Here is a 24,114-nt window from a genome sequence, read left to right on the forward strand (position 1 = left end):
ATGCCCCGGGTGGATGAGCTGATTGATAGGCTGGGACAGGCGCGATATTTTACCACGCTCGACCTGACCAAGGGGTACTGGCAGGTGCCACTAACGGAGTCCGCCAAGGAGAAAACCGCTTTTGTTACGCCGGAGGGTCTCTTCCACTATGTTGTCTTGCCTTTTGGGTTACATGGCGCTCCGGCCACGTTCCAGAGGTTGATGGACTTAGTGCTGGAACCCCACCAGGCGTATGCATCAGCGTACCTTGATGACATCATTATTTACAGCTCCGAATGGCAGACTCACTTGGAACAGGTACAAGCGGTGGTGGACGCGCTTCGAACAGCCGGATTGACAGCCAATCCCAAGAAATGTGCATTGGGACTCACGGAAGCCCGCTACTTGGGCTACGTGATAGGCCAAGGAGTGATTAAGCCCCAAATTAACAAGGTCAAGGCGATCCAGAAGTGGCCTAGACCCCTGACCACGAAGCAGGTTAGGGCCTTCCTGGGTATCGTGGGGTACTACAGGAGGTTTGTAAAAGATTTTGCGGGACTATCAGCCCCCTTGACGGACCTTCTCAAAGGCAAGAAGTCCGTCATGGTGCGCTGGACTCCGCAGGCCGAGGACTCCTTCCGGGCCCTGAAGGAGGTCCTGTGCGGACAGCCCGTTCTGGTCAACCCTGATTTCCGGAAGGAGTTCATAGTACAGACTGACGCCTCGGAGGTCGGCCTGGGGGCAGTGCTGTCTCAGGTGGTTCAGGGGGAGGAACACCCCGTCACCTTCTTAAGTAGGAAGCTCACCCCTCCCGAGCGGAATTATAGCGTAGTGGAGAAGGAGTGCCTGGCGATCAAGTGGGCCTTGGAGTCCCTACGCTATTACCTGCTGGGACGTCAGTTTCGCTTGGTGACGGATCACTCTCCACTGGTCTGGATGAGGTCCGCCAAGGAACGGAATGCCCGGGTTACCCGGTGGTTCCTTTCTCTGCAGAACTTCCGGTTTACGGTTGAACACCGGGCCGGTAGGTTGCAGGGCAACGCCGATGCCTTGTCCCGCGGCCCGTGTTTGATGGCAGGAGTTCAACCCCGCGCGCTTGAACTGAGGGGGGGGGGGTATGTGAGACTGTGACCGGGGTTATCTATGACGGCCGGTATGTCTCGCCCCGGTTGTGCTCACTCCATGATAATCCACTATAGGGTTAATGCTGTTTTCCCTACAGGCTGAAGGGAGGGATAAATAGATTCAGGAACAAGGGCAGGTGTGCCGGGGGTGAGGGGGTGATCACATCTCCCTGAGTTCTCTGCCGGAAAGGCACCTATGTACTATTGTGAACTTTTTCTTTGGAATAAACCGTGTGCTGTGAACCTTGGTGCCTGGATCCCGTGTCTTCTGCAGCGCAGCCGACGACGCTACCTCACAATATACACACATACACATATATACCGACACACATATACACTCACACACACACACACACATACATACACACACACACACACACACACACGTACACACACATACATACACATACACATACACACACACACACATACACACACATACATACACACACACATACACACACACACACACACATACACACACACACATACACACATACATATACACACACACACACACACACACACACACACACACGCACATATCTATACACTCAGTTTTATATAATAGATGGTTAGTGACTAATAGTATATTAATGGTGGGGTATATATTAGTATTCAGGGGTGCAGTGTGGTGGATTTTTTATTTCCATCCACTCTCTAAAAAGACACAGCTGCATGTTTTTCTCACTATCTGACCTGAAATCAGTAATTAAAAATCAAAGAAAATCAACTTTCTTGTGGCCCTATTTTTGCACAGGAAAAAATACAATTTTAATAAAGAACACAAGGTCTATCCAAAAAGAAACGTGATGATAATAAAAAGGCAATTCCCTATTATCATCATCATCCAGCAATTCCAATGTGATCATTTTTATAAATTCACATAAGTAGATGGATAGAAGTGTTAATTCCTCTACTTTGCCCAATATCCCTAAGCATATGGGTTTTCCAGGCCCTTCCAATTAAAGAAATAGCACGTCAATTACTGCATGCTGCCTTGAAACACAAGAAGTGCCATGTACCATCTGCAGGCACCGTGGGGGAGATGTTTCCAAATTGTTGCAAAGTAAAAAAAAAAAAGTATTCTAATTCCTGCTTTGAGAATGATATAACTGGGGATGGACAATGGCTACACCTGCTTTGTGCTGATTTTAATAAGGGACCCTCAATGGTTTCTTGACGTTGTGTTCATGATGACAACTTCATGCCTATATTTTGCCTTTTCTGGAGGCATTAAAGGGAACCTGTCACCAGATTTGGTGACTATAAGCTGCGGCCACCACCAGTGGGCTCTTATATACAGCGTTCTAACATGCTGTATATAAGAGCCCAGGCCGCTGTGTAGAACGTGAAAATCACTTTATAATACTCACCTAAACGGTCGGTGCATTGCAGACTGGTCGGATGGGTGTCTCCATTCTCCGGTACCGGCGCCTCCTCTTTCGACCATCTTTGTCCTCCTTCTGAAGCCTGGGCAGATGACGCGTCCTACATCATCCACACTAGCCGGCATTGAGGTCCTGCGTTTAAGTGAGTATTATAAAGTGATTTTTATGTTCTACACAGCAGCCATGGCTCTTATATACAGCATGTTAGAATGTAAAGCCTGCTTTACACCTTTCAATTCTGCATACGATATCGTATGCGATGTGAATCGCCCCCATCGTATGTGCGGCACGTTCAATTTGTTGACCGTGTCGCACAAATGATTATTTGCCGTCACATGTACTTACCTACCATACGACCTCGATGTGGGCGGCGAACATCCACTTCCTGGAGTGGGAGGGACGTTCGGCGTCACAGCGACGTCACGCGGCAGCCGGCCAATAGAAGCGGAGGGGCGGAGATGAGCGGGACGTAAACATCCCCCCCACCTCCTTCCTTCCGAATTGCCGGCAGGAGCCGCAGGAGGCAGGTAACATGTGTTCATCGTTCCCGGGGTGTCACACACTGCGATGTGTGCTGCCTCGGGAACATTGAACAACCCGATGTGCAATTTTATTGAAATGAACGACGTGCATGCGATGAACGGATTTACGTTCAATCGCAATCGCACATAGCTGTCACACGCTACAACAACACTAACGATGCCGGATGTGCGTCACTTACGAAGTGACCCCGCCGACACATCGTTAGATTTGTTGTAGCGTGTAAAGCCCGCTTTAGTCATGCACCGCGGCTAGAGAAGGAGATCAAAGATGGCCAAAAGATGCGATGCCGGGAACTGGACAACGGAGACGCCCATAAGGCCCACCGCGTGACCATTAGGTAAGTATTATAAAGTGTTTTTTATGTTATACTCCCAGCCTGGGCTCTTATATACAGCATGTTAGAATGCTGTATATAAGAGCCCACTGGTGGTGGCCGCAGATTATAGGCCAAAAAAGTGGTGACAGGTTCCCTTTAAATATTCTACCTGCTCTTGCGATTGGCTGGTAAGCTAGAAAATTTCACAATCTGTTTTTATTAAAACCTTTGATAAATAATGTGTCATTCATCCTAAACCATGAAGACACTTCTTTCCAGACTATTAGTAGATCCTTATACTAGCGTGTATCTCTATTCCATTGCGGTAATATTTGGTTTCGCGGTGATAAAACCCATTATTTCGCGAGTCTGCCTCGCAGCTTCCGTGCCCATTTGTCCAGCTGCTGTTCAATGATGTTAAATGACGAACAAAAAATGTTACCATCTGGTATATAGCTGACATGTAACCTTTAGAAAAAAAAATACTCTTATACATAAATCATTTTAGATAAAGAAGTGCTGAATTGTATTCCGGAGGTGCGCGGCAGATTTGTTCCCAAAAGACTAGGGAGATGCAAAGCCGGCAAAAGATCCCCTCCCTGTATCCTGAATATTATGAAAGCGGAATTTATGAAAATATTCATTAATCAGATCTATTATCCCTTCATGCTCCTTGGTTGAGGTGATGCCAATCATGTCGGATGCTAATAAAGATTTATTATGATGCAAAAAATACTGCTAGATTGTGTCTAAAGACCATGGAAATAATGTGCCGCGCGACCCATCAATCAACACAGAATCCAATTGTCATTCATTTCACAGTCCGTACATAGCAGCTTAATACAAAATTCTGCGCTGGTTAATTTCTTAATATATATTTATAGCAGGCAGAGGTCCAATTTTCTGTTACAATGCTCTGAATCCCCTGCGTAGACAGAGTTAAAAACCACTTTTCTGTCCACATGCCAATCCTAAAGATAATACTGTTAAAACTGCTTTTGGTACGCATACCGGTCTAATATGTTCAGGAACTCTCCTTATTCTCTTTCTGAATGGGCAATTCCTCTTTAGCATTCTTCCAGCACTATGGTTGCTGGGACTTCCTTTCTATCATTTTTCAGTATGCACTGTTTCTGGAATGGTTTGCCTGAATTGAGCTGAAAACCCAACTTTCTGTTATACTTGAATGTTTGAGAAATAGATTAGCAGACTTGTGATGCATGGACTTTCAGATAACCAGGACTGGCGGGTCTAACCGGGTAAAAAAAACCCGGTTCCGGCCCGAGATTGGGTCCATATATCTGTCCGGATGCCGGTCCCCATATATGTCTATGGGGACCACAATCTGGTGATTAAAAATGGTGGTAGAAGGGATAGGGGGATAGGGTCAAGCGCGTTATACTCACGGACACTCCGGCATGGCTGTACATTGCTTCCAAGCCACTCATGTCAAGCTGCCACCAGGGGAGCTGGAGCCCTGCAGGCAAAGACACTACACGGAGCTGAATAAGCAAGGAGATGGACACGCAGTGTGTGCTGGTGCAGTGCCTCGTAGCATCAGCCGGAAAGCAGAAGCCACGGGACGTGCGTGGGATGGTCGGGCAGGCCGGGTCATCCACAGTACGGGGAGAAGGAAGACTAGAGGAACGAGCAGAGGCGGGGTCGAGGTCAGGCCGAGGTCAGTACCAGAGGAAGCAACCGAGTGGGGAGGTAGGAGAGGGGGGAACAACCGGGGCTATTGTGGGAAGGAAGGAGGTGGGATAGAGGAATGGAGGAATGACTAGGGGACGGAACACAGGCAGAGAACGAGGGCACAGAGAGGGGACGAATCAGGATCACACTTCTAGGGACCAGCAATCACAGGCAAAGCAGCTCTAAGCTTATAACAGTCGGTGGTTCACCGGAGATGACAGTAGTTAAGGCATCCAAGCTCTGGAAGTGAGGCCCGAGGGAAGGCTCCGCCCCCTAGCCATGTGGAAGGGGAGGCAAAACCGTGACAGCTCAGTACCTTCATTGCATATGCACTGTTTTCCCCGCCCACCGGAGTCTGTGATTGGTTACAGTCAGACGCGCCCCCACCCTGAGTGTCAGCATGAAATTACAACCACGCTGGAGACTCAGAAAGCACAGCCCGCACGTTTTATTGTTTTGTACTTTACTTTTCCTTTATTTTTTGTTTTACCAGAGTGTCGGATCCGGAATTCCCTGAAAATTCTGGGTCTGTGTCCGGTACTCCGTTACCTTTGAACCTGAGTGGGTCCGGACTTTTAAAGTCCAGGTCCGCCCATCTCTAATAACGGCCCCACGTCTTGTAATCGGTCTCAGCGGCTCAGCTTACAGACACAGATTAAACTTGTGAACAGGCAAAGAACATAAGAAAGACACCTCGTGACTTGCAGATTGCCTATTTATCACATTATCTATCCAATGAGATGTACAGAATAACAGTTGTTTAAAAACATTTTTTTCCATAAATGAATACCACAAGGGTAAATAAGAAACTTTGTAATATATCTTTTTAAGGAATCTGCTTTCTCCTCCTGCACTGATCAATCCGCCCCAACAATCTAAATTCAGAGGTAAAACTTGTATTCAGGGAAGCCATATAATTACATTATTGAGATATGACAGTTGGTGCTCATGGAATTGTATGGAGAAGGGAAGAGCTAGAGGCCGAAACACTTTGTACTATAGATTCACCTGAAATAATGATGCACTCTAAGATGACACTACTCCTTCAAAGGGAATCTTTTAGGAGTATTTCCCCCCAAAAAACTATTTAAATATGCATGTAGCTCCTTCAAAGACAAGTCCAGGAATTCCTTTACATGGCCAGTCCGTTCCTACATTAATGAGAAATCGGAGATTGAATTCATATGGAAATGAGGCTGAAGAGCTATGGAAGATCTGAAGCCTCTGTGTCATGGATGTTATGAAGAAGGCTGGGAACAGGGGCTCCTAAACTGGCCCTCAGGCTGGCGGTCCCTAGCTATCCCTTATCCCAGAGTTACCTCTGACGGTGAAGAGGTCTGAGCCGCCTTCCTGGCCCTGCTCTTGATCAGCTTTAATCTTATACCCCATGCCACCCTACCCTAGTGGGGGGGGGGGGTCCGGGACAGGAGTGTGATTACACCATGAGAGATAGACACAAGGGATATCAAAACTATTTCTCACTGCACGTTTCCAAGAAAAGACAAGTCCTGCACTACTCGTGCATAGCTGTCACCACGTGGGCTGACTCACGTATAGGAAAATGCAGCTCCAGCTGTACATGTGGCTCCTGGATCAGCGTGCAGGTAAGAAGGAAGGGAAAGTTCCAATATTACAAGGATAAGAAGAAACTGACCGCAAAGCAGCTGGTATACCGGTAATCTTTATTCCAAATTCAAAGGTGCAGGATACAATCGGGCGGAAGGAGACCTAGATGCGACCCCTCGCTGCGGACGACGGCCGTTCCGCCTGTAATTAGGCTTCTGTTGACCCGTAGAAGCCTAATTACAGGCGAAACGGCCGTCGTCCGCAGCGAGGGGCCGCATCTATGTCTCCTTCCGCCCGATTGTATCCTGCACCTTTGAATTTGGAATAAAGATTACCGGTATACCAGCTGCTTTGCGGTCAGTTTCTTCTTATCCTTGGAATATTGGATCTTTCTCACTGCACGCTCATACAGGAGTAAAAGACAATAAGAGTAAGAAGGAAAATAAGAGCAGGGAGGAAACAAAAAGATGACAGGAAAACACCACAACTCCAAGCACAAAGCAATAGAATCACCAACAGGACTGGGACACAATAGCACACAGACCAACACAGCAATAAACTATAGTTGACGTGGGAAGACAGATTCCACCATCTTAAAAAGGAGGGGAGTAACTGTGATAGGTTTACAACAACATGTGATCCCAGAGGTAACCAGCAGGCTAGCAGAGATTAACTTTTGCTAGCTTGACCATTAATGAGCACACAGCTGGTCAACGCCCGAGCCTGCATGTGTAACTCAGAAACACCAGAGAATCCATAGTCTGGAGTGTCAGAATCTGCAGTGTTAACAGGATCTGATGCAGCCATGACAATTTGAGAAAAACTGTGTGACACTCTGTCACTCCAGCTCTATTCACCACCCATTGTTGCCTACTCCTGCCAGACTGACAACCTCTATACTGTGTGACTTCAGGGAAAGGAGTTGCCAGTCAAGCAGGAGGAGTCAGTGCTGGGAGAAGAATAGAGCTGGAGTGACGGAGTCTTCAGATCTACCACAGCTCTTCAGCCTCATTTGTAATTCCATTCAACCCTGATTTCTCAGTAATGGATATATATATGTATATGTATATATATATATATATATATATACAGAATGGTCCAAAAGTAGGTGGACAGTATGTGTAATAGGGTTATCAAGCATGGTGTAAAGTGAAACTAACTCAGTTGCCCTTAGCAACCAATCAGATTCCACCTTTCATTTTCCAAAGAGTCTGTGAAGAATGAAAAGTGGAATCTGATTGGTTGCTAAGGACAACTGAGTTAGTTTCACTTTACACCGTGCTTGATAACCGTATCACACATACTGTCCACCTACTTTTGGACCACCCTGTATGTATATGTATATATTATATATCTAGGGAGAAGGGATTGTAAATCCTGCTGACAGATTCCCTTTAAGAAATAAAGGATTATTCTTATGTTTTTATCTGTGCTCAATTGTAAAGTATTTTGGAAAACAAGCAATATTGCAATTTATTTTTTAATAAATTCCTCTCCTTTCTGAACAACAGAATCAATTTTTATTTTATTGTTTACTACTCATTGCCAAGGTTCCCTGCCACTGCTGCAGTTCAGTATCAGTGGCCGAACATTTGAAGCACTTACAAGCCCTTCCCATTAGAGCTTGTAAGCTCGGAACTGGAGATGGCAGGATCGCTGGAGTGCAGTGTTAGCTCCCCATTTGTGCCACTGCCCTCCTCCAGTGCTGCAGAGGCATAACTATCTCATATATGAATTTCAGAGAGTGCATATTTCAGGCCAGCGAGTAAATGATGTTACTGGCCTGAACTGTCAATCAAGCAGTAGCACCCTACGCTGATCAAGTGGGAAACTGGGAGGTTTGGGAGTGCTGTGCTCCGGACGAAGATTATGAATGATCCCTTTAAGGAGATTGTCTCCCCTACATGCAATATATCATCCATTGTAGCCATGTATTAAAATTGCGGCAGGGATGTTCAGTAGGGCCCATAGACTCCTATGGGTGCCGACGGGGAGAGGGCAGCTTTCTGTCAGCGCCCGGGTCCCCCTCCTTGCTTCTGCTCACCGGGTCCTATACACCAGTAAGGGCAGTAATGCGTTGATGGTGGCCCTGATGTGACGTCATTATAACACACATGGAGCGCACATTGAACAACAAAATGTGAGCAGCCATGTGTCCTGTACTATAATGCGACTGGTTGAAACTGTCTGCCCCTGTAGATGTGTCAGTGTCGGCCCTGCAGCATCACAGTACAGGAGACAAGGCCGTGCGCAGTTCCATGTGCGCGGCCATGTGTGTGTTATAATGACATTGTGCAGCCCTGTACAGCAACTGGGAGAGCGGCCCGGGGGGCAATTACCCGCCTGCCCCCCGGGACAGCCCGCCCCTGGGTGCCGTAATCTTACTCAAAAAAAGTTGTACTTAGCCAGAAACAGTCTGTGTGCATTAGCCGAATGTAGAGCCTAACATTTTGCACAGTCATTTTTACTATATTACCCTTTTATTGAAAGTTTAATAAAACTTGGCTTTATTAGCACATATATCCATTTCCAATCTGTGCATATTAGATTAATAGAATGGATTTGGCGCTCAGCATTTAATTAACCGGAGCATTTCCCGTGAATAACGCTTATTAAACATAGACAACATAACCATCAGATATCATATTGAAAATATATAGTCTATAAAAAGTTACTGCTTCTGATCATTGATCTTACAGAAAGGCAAAATTTAATATACGGAAATAGCAGATCTGAATTTTCCATTAAGCTGCGTCTTTTTGAAGGATGACAAAATTCTGTAGTATAGAAACGCGCTGATAACATTATTAATGCATCCTTAAAGTGCCGAATTCATCCATATAGTGCACGTGGCATTATACATTGGTGGCACTGGTACGGCACGGTTCTTTTTTTTAATACCATCATGACTAGGGTGTAGCCACACTAAGGGGTACTTTGCACTCTGCGACATCGCTACTGTGATATCATCGGGGTCAAATCAAAAGTGACGCACATCCGGCGCCGGTAACGACGTCACAACGTTTAAAGCCTAGATGCAAACGCGTCGAAAATCGGTGATCTGTGTAGCGTCGGTCATTTTCATAATATCGCACCAATAGGAGATATGATGTTGTTCCTCGTTCCTGCGGCAGCACACATCGCTGTGTGTGAAGCCACAGGCGCGAGGAACATCTCCTTACCTGCCTCCACCGGCTATGCGGAAGGAAGGAGGTAGGCGGGATATTTACGTCCCACTCATCTCCGCCCCTCCGCTTCTATTGGCCGTCTGCCGTGTGACGTCGCTGTGACGACGCACGACCCGCCCCCTTAGGAAGGAGGCGGGTCGCCGACCAGAGCGACGTCGCAGGGCAGGTAAGTGCGTGTGAAGCTGCCGTAGTGATAATGTTCGCTATGGCAGGTATCACAAGATATCGCATGTGCGACAGGGGCAGGTACTATCGCGCTCAGCATCGCTAGCCGATGCTAGCGATGTCGCAACGGGCAAGGTACCCCTAAGAGTTTGCATCCCAAAATTTGTTATATTTTATGACCTCTCTTTTTAAAGGCTTATTCCCACATAGATCAGAGATAACATATCACTAGAATATGGCATCACTTTGTCACATATTTGCCACAATTTTCAGTAGGCCACTGGGAAGAAATGAATCATCAAAATTATTTCACTGAATTTTTTGACCATACCCCCCATGTTCTAGGACATGCCCCTTTTAAACTTAAGTCAGACCGGCATATGTCCACTAGGACAACACCTAAGCCTCCCAAATGCTGTTTTGAAGGGCCTTTGGCAACACTTCGGAAACAAACCAACTCTGGTAGTCCGGAAGGTCTCCTTTTTCTGGGAGCTCCCCGAACCCTGTAGAGCTTGCTTTGTGTTGGTGAATTGGGGTGGGGTGTTCACCCTTTGAGAACTTGTTTGACCCCTAAAATTAAGGGACTTGAAAGTAAAAACAGCGAAGTGACCTCATTGCTAGACCAGCACAGTAACCAGTTCATTCCTAAGTCTTCCACATGCTTCTTGGAGGGGGCTTTGTCAACACCTGGGAAATAAACCAACTCTGGTAGTCTGGAAGGTCTCCCTTTTTTCTGGGAGCTTTACGGACTCTGTAAAGCTTGCTTTTTGTTGTTGAAGAGTAGTGGGGTGTTCAACCATTGAGAACTTGTTTGCCCCCTAAAACTAAGGGAAGTCAAGGGAAAAAAAGTGAAGTGGCCCCATTGCTAGACCAGCATGGTAACCACAATTCTCAGGATCACTACAGTCCCAGAGGTTCTACCCCATCAGAATACAAAGTGATAAGCATGAACCTTTCAAAAAGGATTGTCCAACACTTCATATTGATGGATTATCCTTAAGATAGGTCATCAATATCAGATCGGTGGGGATGTGCCACCTGGCTCCCTCACCGATCAGCTGTTCTCAGTGCTGAATGTGCTCTGTTGCTGATTGAACAGAACAGCTCCATCAACTGTGGGTCTGGATCCTGCAGATCCAGACCCACTCATACCCTCCGATCTGGTAACGAAAACCTATCCGAAGGATAGGTCATCAATATAAGGTACCGGACAACCCTTTAACACTATTCGAGATAAAACATGTCTAAAACAAATGATACATTTGAGACAGGTACATTGGAAAAATTTTACAAAATTATGGCTGATTTTGAAAAATTTTGTCCTGTTTTGTTTTGCGGACTTTTTATCTTTAGTTTTGCCAATGGTACAGTTATTACTTGGAATGAACCTCCAACACATAATAGAAATGTATTATAGACATCGTAATCGTTCTTCTCCAGAGATACCTTCAATTCATACACACGGACACGGACTTCGTAAAATCAAAGGGATAACATTAGAATAGGAGCAATTTGTGGGGTTATTAGGCGAGAATTTCCCATGGGTGGCAAAGAACCTGCCGGTGTAACACACAACCTTCAATCTAATGCTCCTGCTCCAAATTACAGCGGTAATCCTTGTAGCTGTTTATAAGAAGCCAATATTCCTATAATTCAATGTTACTTCAGTAAATTACAAAACGCGGCTTAAACTGCTTCCCTATAATTATTGATCTGAGAAGTATCGAGCTTCATTGCAGTGTCTTACGGGCAACGTCAATGCCGACGGCAGCTTCATAACCTCCAGATGTATCACTGGGGAAAAACAGGTTTTAAAGAATATCTTCTCATTAGGAATATGCCAAGGCAGAGACAGACAATCTTACTTATTTAGGCAAATTAGTTCTCCTTCTTTTTGTATGTACACAAGTCTCAATACACTTGATGAGTCTCTTTAATGACAATGGGTACCTCCACAAATGTGCAGATGCCAACTAAGGCCTCTTTCACACGTTCGTGAAAAACCACGCACGTTTTTCACGGACGTGTCAGAGGTGCGTTTTGCCCTCCGTAAGCTGTGTTTATGGCCTACGTGTGTTCTCCGTGTGGTATCCATGGTAACACACGGAGAACGGGAACTTTCTGCTCACCTGTCCCTGGCGTCGCTGTCCATGGTGCTGATCTTCGGTCTCCGGTCCTGCCGACTCCCCGCTGCTGCAGCTTCCGGACCGCAGTGAAGTGAATATTCAATGAGCATAATGAGCGGCAGTCGGAAGCAAGTGACAGCAGCGGCAGAGACAGGAGAAGGTGAGTAAAGTTTTTTTATTTTCTCAAACACGTGTGTTTTCTCCGGCGCTTGTCACACGGAACACTTCCGTGTGGTCAGTTTGCGTTCCTTGTTTTACCCGTAATGTCAGAGAAAAACGGACATGTTGACGTGTGGAGCACATGGACACACGTATGCTCCACACATACACACGGTCCATGGCAGAACACGCACGTGAGCGCAGACCCATTGAGTTTAATGGGTCTACGTGTGCCCGTGTCTCCGGTACGTGAGGAAAAGGACCAAACACGTACCGGAAACAAGGACGTGTGAAAGAGGCCTAATATACAGTGTATAGAAATGTTCACGTCCCTTTAATAAGCCGAGTGCTAGTGGTCGCACATGCTCAGTTGCTCTCCCCTTAGCCAGATCTCTGCACTCTGCATAGTAATCCTGTGATCACTGCAAAACAGCCAACAGACACAGATTTCTCCAACAAAACCTGTGCAGTAACAGGGCATAGCTGACAGTGCTCCTTCTATGGGGGAAATAATGAGAGACTTTATTGTTAGCTGCCAGAGGGGGAAGGAGCCTTATTCCATCCCGAAACTGCCTCCAGCAGTAGCACCACCAGTGGCTCAAGGGTGTCATAAAATGAAAGGTATTTTTCTGAAGGAAATACTGCAAATTACACAGCTGTAAAAAAATGAAGGGACCACTTAAGCAGTGCAGTTTAACCCTTAAACTTGAAATATCACTCATACCAGGAGACCAGAGCGATTTTGAATCAATTTAATCTATTTTGGTGCAAACGGTCGGTACCGCAGGACTGGCGCATAGCAAATGTGGTGCCAATATTCAAAAAGGGGACAAAAACTGAGCCGGGAAATTATAGGCCGGTAAGTTTAACCTCTACGGTTGGTAAAATCCTTGAGGGTTTCTTGAGAGATGCTATACTGGAGTATCTCAAGAAAAATAACCTTATGACAGAGTATCAACATGGGTTTATGAGGGATCGATCCTGTCAAACTAATTTGATCAGCTTCTATGAAGAGGTAAGTTCAAGCCTGGACCAGGGAAATGCAGTGGATGTTGTGTATATGGACTTTTCAAAAGCTTTTGATACGGTGCCACACAAAAGGTTGGTACATAAAATGAGAATAATGGGGATAGGGGAAAATATGTGTAACTGGGTTAAAAACTGGCTCAGTGATAGGAAACAAAGGGTGGTTATTAATGGTACGTACTCGGACTGGGTCTCAGTTCATAGTGGGGTACCACAGGGGTCAGTATTGGGCCCGCTTCTTTTCAACATATTTATAAATGACCTTGTTGGGGGCATGCGGAGTAGAATTTCAATATTTGCAGATGATACTAAACTCTGCAGGGTAATCAATACAGAGGAGGATAATTTTATATTACAGGGAGATTTATGTAAATTGGAGGATTGGGCTGAGAAGTGGCAATTGAAGTTTAATGTAGATAAATGTAAGGTCATGCACTTGGGTAGAGGAAATAACATTTATGATTATGTACTTAATTGTAGAACACTGGGTAAAACAGACACAGAAAAAGACTTGGGTGTATGGGTGGATGGTAAACTTCACTTTAGTGGACAGTGTCAGGCAGCTGCTGCCAGGGCTAATAAAATAATGGGATGTATTAAAAGAGGTATAAGTGTTCATGAAAAAAATATAGTTCTACCTCTGTACAAGTCACTAGTGCGACCGCACTTAGAATACTGTGTACAATTCTGGTCACCGATATATAAGAAGGACATAGCTGAACTGGAGAAGGTGCAGAGAAGAGCGACCAAGATTATTAGAGGAATGGGTGGGCTGCAATACCAAGACAGGTTATTAAACTTGGGGTTATTTAGTTTGGAAAAACGAAGGCTTAGGGGGGATCTAATCACAATGTATAAATATATGAGGGGACAGTACAGAGACCTTTCCAAAGATCTTTTTACACCTAGGCCTGCGACTGGAACACAGGGGCATCCGCTACGTCTTGAGGAAAGAAGGTTTAATCATAATCACAGACGAGGATTCTTTACTGTACGAGCAGTGAGACTATGGAACTCTCTGCCGCATGATGTTGTAATGAGTGATTCACTACTAACATTTAAGCAGAGCCTGGACGCCTTTCTTGAAAAATGTAATATTACCAGTTATGTATATTAGATTTTATGACAGGGTATTGATCCAGGGAACTAGTCTGATTGCCGGATGTGGAGTCAGGAAGGAAATTTTTTCCCCATTGGAACTTGTTTGCCACATTGGGGTTTTTTTGCCTTCCTCTGGATCAACATGTTAGGCTACGGGTTGAACTAGATGGACTTAGAGTCTCCCTTCAACCTTAAAAACTATGATACTATGATACTATGACCGCGGTGCAGAAATGGTTTAGCAGATGGTGACCACAGATATTTCCTCCTCATCCTTCTGTATTTTTGCATCTTCCTATAGTCCTTGTGATTATTGACAACATGAGGCGGAAACTGCGGCCCATTTAGGCTGCTCAGGTTTTCTAAGATGGCACAGCCATAAGCGCCGTTTGCTGGGTCTCCCAGCATAGTCTCAAGAGCATGGAGCAGATATCAGAACAATGACCGTTACGCAAAGAGGGCCAAATAGTGGGCCCTGGGTTCCTCCTGGAGAAACACAATGAACGGTCCCTATGTAATGAGAATTTGCAAACACTTACTAGATGATGAAGGCATTGACGCCATTGACTGGATCTCACGTGTCACTCGTGAATCCAGTTGAGAACCAGCTGAGAACCTTTAGGACATTAGGTATCAGTGTATAGGATGAGGCCAAATTATGCCACAGACTCTGTAGGAGGACCTAATGCCGAAATCCAGGTCACGGAGAAAATCTCCAGGACACCATCCGCGGTCTCATCAGGAACATCTCCAGATGTGGTCAGAAGTCCATGCAGAAACTTGAGGCCATACACACTATTCAGACACATTACGAGATAATTTGGATCTCCTTGTGACTTAGAATTTTTTAACTATGATTGTTGGGGTAATTTGGAGTCCAACCCTCAATTGGTTGAAGACTTTGGTTTCCATTCGCCATTGATAATGAGTTACACAAGTTTTATCAGTGAATAATTTCATTGAGAACTTTTGAAAGGAATTTCCCAGCAGGATTTCACACTACAAACTTTTTATATGCCCATAAAGCTTTTTTAATGACAAGACCAGTAATACTTTGTATTGGCCAGTCCAATCCTCCATAAGCAAGAAATCAGCGTTTGAATTGATATGCAAATGAGGCTGAAGATCTAGTTGTAGATCTGAAGCCTTTGCCACTCCAGCTCTATTATCCGCGTCGCCTCCTCCTTCTTGACTGCCAGCCTCTATGATGTGCGACTTCAGGCAAAGGAGCCGTCAGTCAAGCAGGAGGAGGCGGCACTGGATGGGGAATAGAGATGGCGTTTGAGGTATGAAATTCTGCTGACAGATTTCCTTTATGTGTTCCCTTCAATGGTTGAGCAGTGTACTTTAAAAAAGGTTGCCACTGCTTGGACAATCCCTTCTTAAATACAACTGTGCCCCATGTAAAAAAAAATATAAAAAACGCTGTATAATCACATCACCGTCTGGCAATTTTCCATTGATGACGGTGCTTTTTGCCACACTCTTGTGACATTGTTACTGTATGACACGTGAGCACTGCAGCCTATCTGTGGCCCCTGGGGGACTGCAGCCTCACAATTCCCTCGGACACAAGCTGTTTTGGGAAGGAAAGTGTGAGCGCTGCAGCCCATTGGCTGTTGATAACAATGTCATGCCAGCACCAGTAGATACAGTGTAGACATTGTTGAGTAAAGTATATGCTGCTTTTATCTTACATGGGGTAAAGTTGCATTTAAGTAGGGGTTGTCGAAATAGTTTAAAATGTTATACATTGTATATAGGTTTTCCGACTTTTAGGATAAAAATTCAGAATTAAACAATAGGCTGAGATAGTATAGTAAAATGTAGAAGCTCTACTTACCCCTGTCTGTGTCATAAAGAAATAAATAGTGATTTCAACCATAGTGATCCTGCAAACTTAGCAGCGCTCCTCCTTGACAAGGAAAGTGTGAGCACTGCAACCCATCAGCTGTTAATCGGCTGCAGCCCTCACATGATGTAATAATGTCATGCCAGTGCCAGTAGATACAGCGTAGACATTCTTGAGTTGAGTATATGCTGATTTTATCTTACATGGGGTAAAGTTGCATTTAAGTAGGGGTTGTCAAAATAGTGGAAAACCCATGTACAATGTACATTTTAAGACTTTTAGGTTAAAAATTCAGATTGAAACAATAGGCTGAGATAATATAGTAAAATATAGAAACTCCACTTTCCCCTGACTGGGTCATAAAAAAATACATAGTGATCCAGCACAATTAGTAGGGCTTCTCCTTGACAAGGAAAGGGTGAGCGCTGCAGCCCATCATCTGTTGATCAGTTGCAGCCCTCCCATGATGTAATAATGTCATGCCAGGACCAATAGATACAGCATAAACCTTTTTGAGTTGAGTATATGCTGCTTTTATCTTACATAGGGTAAAGTTGCATTTTTGTTAAAATAGTGGAAAACCCATATAGAGTGTACATTTTAAGATTTTTAGGTTAAAATTCAGAATGAAACAATAGGCTGAGATAATATAGTAAAATATAGAAACTCCACTTACCCCTGTCTGTGTCATAAAGAAATACATAGTGATTCCAACCATAGTGATCCAGCAAACTTAGCAGCGCTCCTCGTAACGATGGCCGCAGTTGTAGAACAAACTGGCTTTCTCCCTCAGTTGGGAAGCTGGGCGTGATGAGGGAGATGTGCAAAGCACTGCAGAATGAGGTCAGGGTGTGTACTGATCTCTTGTCATACAGTCCAAAGATGGCAAACACTCCTCTGGAATACTGGGAGCAAACTGCAAAGAAGAAGACAGAGGAAGATGTAAGAGACAATGGATAAAACTACAGACTGTATGGAACACAATGGCGGAAGGTAAGAGAAAGGGGAGATAATGCCCATAGCAGATATCAATTTACAGGACTTTTGGAAAATAATAGATGCAATCTGATTGGTTACTCTTTTCTTTCCAAATTACGAAAAACCGATACAAGTGTGAACAGAACCTTACATACTCCTATCACCATTCACCATCTGACATATTATGGAGCAATTGACATATTCAGCTCTGCACACATTAAGTGCACGATACGGCACATTAAAGGGGATATCTAGAATTGGTAAACCCCTTATCATATATTGTATCCAGTATTACAACATGGACCCATTGAAATAAATTGAGCTGCAATATCACATTTATGTGCGGTTTATAAATGGAAGCAGGCGTGTTATTCTAATTCTGGACAATCCCTTTAAGGCATCATTTGACACCATGTTACATTGGTAATATGTTATAGTACCCAAGGGAACATGTCACATCTTTTTAGCCCCTCCATTAATTCAAATAAATGTTGTTTACTTTCTACCTCTGAAATCCGAGATATACAGTATGGAGGCACAGCATGAGCCAATACATCTGACATCACGTTTGAGTGTTAAATTAATTTTTTTCCATCTTTTATCAATGTTTTTGTTATCTATATCACAAGCCACAATCTGTATTAAAAATAAAAAAATGAGATTTTACCATTTCACCCCAACACTGAGGATTCTGTGGATTAGCCAAAATGAACAGACTCCGACCCTATCTTTTGACTTGAAGCATCTAATAAGCGTGTACAGAAGTCATTATGGAGTGAGGGGTTCGAGGACAGATCCGACATTGCCTAATTTGAATGGTGTGTTCTGTGTTATAAGCTATAAGCCTATGGGCGCAGGATCCGTCGTAATCCGTCAAATGATGGAATCCAGCAGCGGATTCCGTTTTTTTTAACTGAGCATTTTCCAATTTCTTATTTAGTATCCGCTAGTCGAATCAGTTTTTCCACAATCTGCGACGGCTCCGTCTAGCCAACTGATTGTGATTGTAGGCAAAAAACTGATGTGTGAAAGGGGCCTAAGGGTGTTTGGACCACCGCACATTTTAGACTTACCCAATGCTAGATTGCATTACACATTATGTTCACAATTGCAGTTAAAGGGATTGTCTGGCCTTAAGCTACAAGTCTGCAGTCACTCTATATGATGGCACTCCAGTGGCGGGAAATGTAGGTGAGTGACTGCAAGTATGTGATTTGCATACTCCAGTTGTGAGACAATTAGATGGGCTTGATAGCGCTTAAATCGCATACTTGCGGTCACATGACTGCATGTTACCAGCATCAGCACCAGATGCACCAGATAATCTTCGCAGCAAGCGAGATGCGAGGATCCACAAGTCTGCACTCACATAGAGACTTAGGGGTACTTTGCACGTTGCGACATAGCAAGATCGCTGTGACACGCAAGATCGCAGATAAAATTTGCCAAGATCGCACATAGGTCATTTTTATAGCGCCAGTCACATGTGCGATCTCGGCAAATCGTATGTGCGATCTGGTGTGTTACATCGCTAGTGATGTCGCAGCGTGTAAAGCACCCTATAGAGTTATATGGTCATGATAACTCAACATCCCCTACAAAATTTGCATCGTAACATCCACTCTCAAGTCAGATGTAGGGCACCAAGCAGTGCCGCCCACCGCACCGGTCAACTCACAACTCCCACTAATATCATTCAGAAACACTGACAACTGGTTACCAGCGCTCACCGACTGTGTCAGGGGTTGGTAAAAAGCAATACAATGCAGTATGAAAATGGAACAGAACTTTTATCAAACTTTTCAGCTTCCTTCCTCACTTATCAGCCACTTCTTCTTCTCATCCCTGAACCCCTGAACTTACAATTCAGTTTGAAAAAAAAAATCTCAAATCTGTCTTGCTCAACTAAGACAGTCTGCAGACTCCATGTTGTGTTAAGTAACACATCCTATTTTACATTATGGAGAAGGGAGGAGGATGAGGAGAAGTGAGGAGAATGGAGAGGAAACAGGCAGACAAAGATGCAGAAAGATTGTAGTGAGGTTTCTAACAAGTCTTTTACCTCACTCCAAAGCTGAATCACATCTAGCTCAGCTCTGTTGTATACGTTCCTCAATGCTGTTGCTTGTCTTTATGTGCTAAAAAAGAATAAAAAGCAGGAGTCCCTTCTGTCTTTGTCTGTGCTGTGTATAGGAGCTCAAATCTGTCTTGCTGAGACAAGACAGTCTGCAGGCTCCATGTTGTGTTAGGTGATATATCCCATTTTACTTTATGGAGAATGTAGGAGCATAGAGAGAAAATAGGCAGACGAAGATGCAGAAAGATTGTACTGAGGTTTCTAACAAGTCTTCTACCTCACTCCATAGCTGATTTACAAACAGCTCACCTGTTGCTTGTGCTAAAAAAGGAATAAAAATCAGGAGTCCCTTCCCTCTTTCTCTGTGCTGTATGTAGAGGTGATCACATGAGCTTCTCATCTCACCCCGCCCCCCCCCCACAATAAAAGTGGTTTGCAAATTAGAGATAGAGCCTGCATATGGAAAAACTAGCAAAAAAATGGAGGATACTTGTCAGATAATGAACAGTATAGTGTTATCCTTCATATACATACACAGGCCAGAATAGTCTGACAATTTATTTAGAAGAGGATTACCCTTTATAGGGAACCTCTCACTAGATTCATGCTTCCTGGATGTATGTGAACCATGAATCAGAGTCAAACTAGGGACCCTGTGTGCTGTCCCTTATCCCAGAGGTAAGCTTGATGGTAGCTAGGTCTGGGCTGCCAGCGTAACCCTAATTCCTGTCCGAACTCTGATCTAACACCCCCTGTCTCCAACCCCAGGAGAGGGCAGAGACTGGAAAATCAAACCCAACAAATAACACAGACAGAGGAAGAACTAAAACACACACACACACACACACACACACTGCAATCAGCTACAGGGGAGAGACAACACAAATCCAAGAGGAAATAAAACACAGGGAGGAAATAAACTAACAACGGGGATATTTCCACACCACACAGGATAGCACACCACAGATCACCAGGCTCTGGATGACTACATTAAGGACTGTTATCGCTGAAGCAACGCTGAGCTATATTCGGCTACAAGCAACTGGATCCAGAACCTTGTAAAAAATGAAGGCGGCTGTGAGTGGTTTTTAGCAGCCTGAGCTCCTAGCAACAGTTCACAAACCAGCAGGAATTAACTCATGCTGGACTGGAGAGTAGTGAAGCTAAAAACAGCCGATGCCCGAGTCAGGCTAAGCAACTAAGAGACCTCAGGCTGCTTGTCATGACACCCAGCAAGTACAAAGCTAACACCGTATAACACTGGCTGTACAATTGCAGCCAGATCTGTCTTTTACTAAAATGTTGCTGCCTGTTATATGGAATCTGTAGTATATGTATAATATTAAATATCACAAATCCATGTCTCCTAATCTGTTAAATAAAGGTAAAATGGACAACCCCCTTAACAGTTAAGCCTTGCATTGAGTGTCACAATAAGCCTCAGTTTACTCTCGCATTTTCACATTCCGTTTGCAAGTTCCATTTTTAAGAACAAACTGAATTAGTTTCAAAAACAGATCTGGTGCATAACTATTGCACATGGAAGCAGAGATGCCCCTCAGTGATTATAAGGTTCAACTGGTTTCTTCTGTGGGTCAATTTTTAGAATGGAAGTCAAAAGTTTTACATGTTGAGCTTTTTTTTCTGTTCCAAACATGGGCACAATAAAGGAATCAAATCAGTTTTTGACAATAATTGCATTTTTCTGTTCTTATGTGAATATACGTGTCACGGACTTTATTCTGTTGCAGAGTTTTGTGACATGTTCTGGGTCAGAGTCTCACTTTGTCTTGTGGGACTCGGCTGATTAAATTATTTCCCTTTCCTTTGGGGAGGAGAGGGTTAATGATGGTTACCTTCCAGCAGCTCCAGACTCCTGGTCAGGTGTTTCCGGTTGGGACCACTCCCAGGTCCTATAGATACCCTCTACTTCCACCAGAGGTGTCGGTTATTTCCTATCATTTGGAAGCTGAGCCAGGAGGTGGAAGGAGCTGTGGAACTCTCTCTCTGTTGTGCTTTGGGCTGCACCATTGGTGATTGCTGCAGCATTTTCAGGTGTGGTTGTTTATTGTATGTTAGTTTCCCAGCAGTTTGTCTTCTTCCCCCCTTTTATGTTGTCTCCCCTCGTGCACGTTTTTTGTGGCTCCTTGGTGTGTGGGTGCCGTATGTACAAGTAGTTGTTTTGTTGTTGCCCCTGTCTGTCCATATTTGTTGGTGGGGTGTAATTGTCTATTCTTGCCCTTTCCCCCCAGGTGGTGGGTTGTAGATGGGGCTTCATAACACCAGGGACAGGAGGTAAGGCCTAGGTTGCAGTCTCGGACCTCCCTACCATTAAGGGTACCTCCGAGTGTTAGGGCAAGTTCAGGGGCCTCAGCCTAGGCTTCCCTGGGTTCACCGAAGAAAGATAATGTACATTACGTAATCGTAATGTTTTACATTCGGAAAAAATCTATAGCTATAATTAGCTCAGAATATAAAAAATACAAAAAACACATTGTGTAAATTATCACTATTCAAATTGATTGTTTCACTGTCATTCATTAGGCATCAGTCTTCTCCTGCCGGAAATATTGTGAAGTTTTAGGACACAGAGGTAATATTACATCATTGTAGCTGCCAGTAGCGCGGTGGCTTTTTCAGTGTGTTACATTCATAAATCATAAAACATTAAAGAATTGGATAACCACCAGCTGTGATGTAAAATACCAGCGTCTATCTTAGTTTAATTAGGCAGGAATACATTTGTGTAAGATATTCCAATTAAACAGGAACTCCATAAATTATTGCTGTTTAATAAATAAAATATTTGCTCACAGCTCCGACTTGAAATCCTACATCAAAAAAATGTGAAAAATAAAATACTCACAATATACAGGGTTACTAGATATGCTGTTTGTAGATGTGGCCTTTTATTAAATGGGTTCTCCTACCTGAACAAAACCTTCTCCTAGGATGGAGCAACAAGGCTATTTTTGACTACCACACAGGTTGCCTGTCATAAGTGTGTCACATACGCAGGTTACCTCTGGGGGATCTGGGATCAGGAGGTCTCAATGCTTAATTGATAGCAGGTGCCCTTTAAAGCCACTTGACTGTTATCCTACACTGAAGTACATTTTCTTTCATTTAATGCTGAAGGCGTTAAGGACCCTTTCACTTCTGGTTGAGATTAATCAATCTTATCACCATTCCCTTCCACTACATTTACCCACTCCTGGCTTTACTCCATGCCAGTTATAGATCCTCTATCCTGACCACTTTGAAGGAGCCTGTCTCTAGAGAAGCTGAGTTGTCATTTCTATTGAAGCTGAATAGCTTCCTGCTGTAGAAACCGCGGATTGCTATTTGTTGTGTCTTTCCCCACCCATTTGTCTTACCTTTCACATGTTGTCTTATTGCAGTAGCGAGCCAGTGTCTCAGTGGCCTACACACTATCCAGGGTGAGTTCAGGATCATCAATGGCACAGTGCAGTGGTGAAGGACCCATCTAGGGACATAAGGGCGTGTAGGGATGAGGCTGAAGTGTGTGTTAGGAGGTGAACCAGCTTCCTTCTCTGTTTTGCCAGGGCCTTCAGTTGTACCACTTCCTGGGTTTTGCCTCACACCCAGCGTGACCTTGACCTGTCAAAAATTACTATGTGTTGTTGCTGCATCACTGCAGTCGAATTGGATCACATTGCAACCCTTATGGTACCGTGACCTCATTGGCAAAATATACATCTGTGTCTGGCTTTCTGCGTTCAAAATCGAAATGCCTATTTGAAGACCTATTTATCGCAATAGGTTTTTCCTGCAGAAGCCACAACAGAAGAAACTGTGTATTGCATGGCGTCAATCCAAATGAATGGGACAATATGTAATACTAGGAGGGGGAAGTAAAAAAAAAGAATCTGAAAAGACAAATACAGTACATCATTTAATATAATTTCCTTGCGTCTGGCTTACTCTTTCTTCATGGCTCACACTTGGCAACTTTCTTTCATCTCTATATATTCATAAACACTCTGCGGTCAAACACTTTCTCCATACTGTGCACAAAGTTTTCAATAAATATCGGCACCAGACGCACCCTCAGACGACAGAAGAAATGAATCCCTACTCACTGCTCTTTTTTTGTGCAAATCAACGAGGGGCAGCCATTGCTTCAAGTGCCACCGTCACTAATGAACTGATGTAATACATCCAAAAAGCAGAGCAGTGATGGGGTAGACAGGGACCTTATAGGGAAAATGCTGAGGCTGAGGCTAACATGCTATTCAATGCCCAGCGTCATTGGCATAGATGCCGGGCTAGACCTCTCTAAAGCCGGGGCGTGTAACCTGGCTTCACAGTGCACATGACCAGAAGTGACATGACTTCAGATCATGCACACTGACCTAAACCCAGTGTCTAACGTGATGAAAAAAGACATGGGTACGCACGTCTATGCTGATGACGCTGGGCATTGAATCGCATGTTAGTGCGCCCCTGTGGATGTACTTACATGCCAAGGGGGCTGACTAGCCAAGGGAACAAATGCCCTTGTGACTAGTCCCCGTGCTCATTAGCATATCATAAAGGATCTTTACAAATTCTTTTTCTAAAGATCCCTTTATATATGCTAGTGTATACAGGGACAATTAGGCAGGGATTAGCAATATGCACCCAGGACTGCTCGTGGTTCTGGGTGCACATTGGATCTGACAGATTCCCTTTAATTAAATTACTTTTTCACACCGGTGGTCCCTGTTGCAGGATCGCGCTTCTATCAGCGAGCTCTTTAGAAAGAACCAGCCTTTTAGAAATGTTAGTAAAAGCAGATGGTATGGAGAGGGGTAATGGAACAGAATGA

General features: G+C 44.3%; 1 protein-coding gene across 9 annotated transcripts in view; it reads right to left on the reverse strand.

Moving 5' to 3' along the window:
- Positions 1 to 24,114, reverse strand: part of GRIA4 (glutamate ionotropic receptor AMPA type subunit 4) — a 552,658-nt gene that overhangs the window by 385,398 nt on the left and 143,146 nt on the right. For 8 of the 9 annotated variants that reach the window (XM_075337446.1, XM_075337445.1, XM_075337450.1 and 5 more), the window contains exon 3: positions 16,905 to 17,144. In XM_075337446.1, coding sequence (XP_075193561.1) covers positions 16,905 to 17,144 — 240 coding nt within the window. Of the gene's footprint in view, positions 1 to 16,219; positions 16,293 to 16,904; positions 17,145 to 24,114 lie in introns of those variants that run through there. The other variant, XM_075337452.1, reaches the window with a different exon arrangement.

Source organism: Anomaloglossus baeobatrachus, chromosome 2 (genome assembly GCF_048569485.1).
Source record: "Anomaloglossus baeobatrachus isolate aAnoBae1 chromosome 2, aAnoBae1.hap1, whole genome shotgun sequence".
In the NCBI taxonomy this organism is placed as follows: Eukaryota; Metazoa; Chordata; class Amphibia; order Anura; family Aromobatidae; genus Anomaloglossus; species Anomaloglossus baeobatrachus.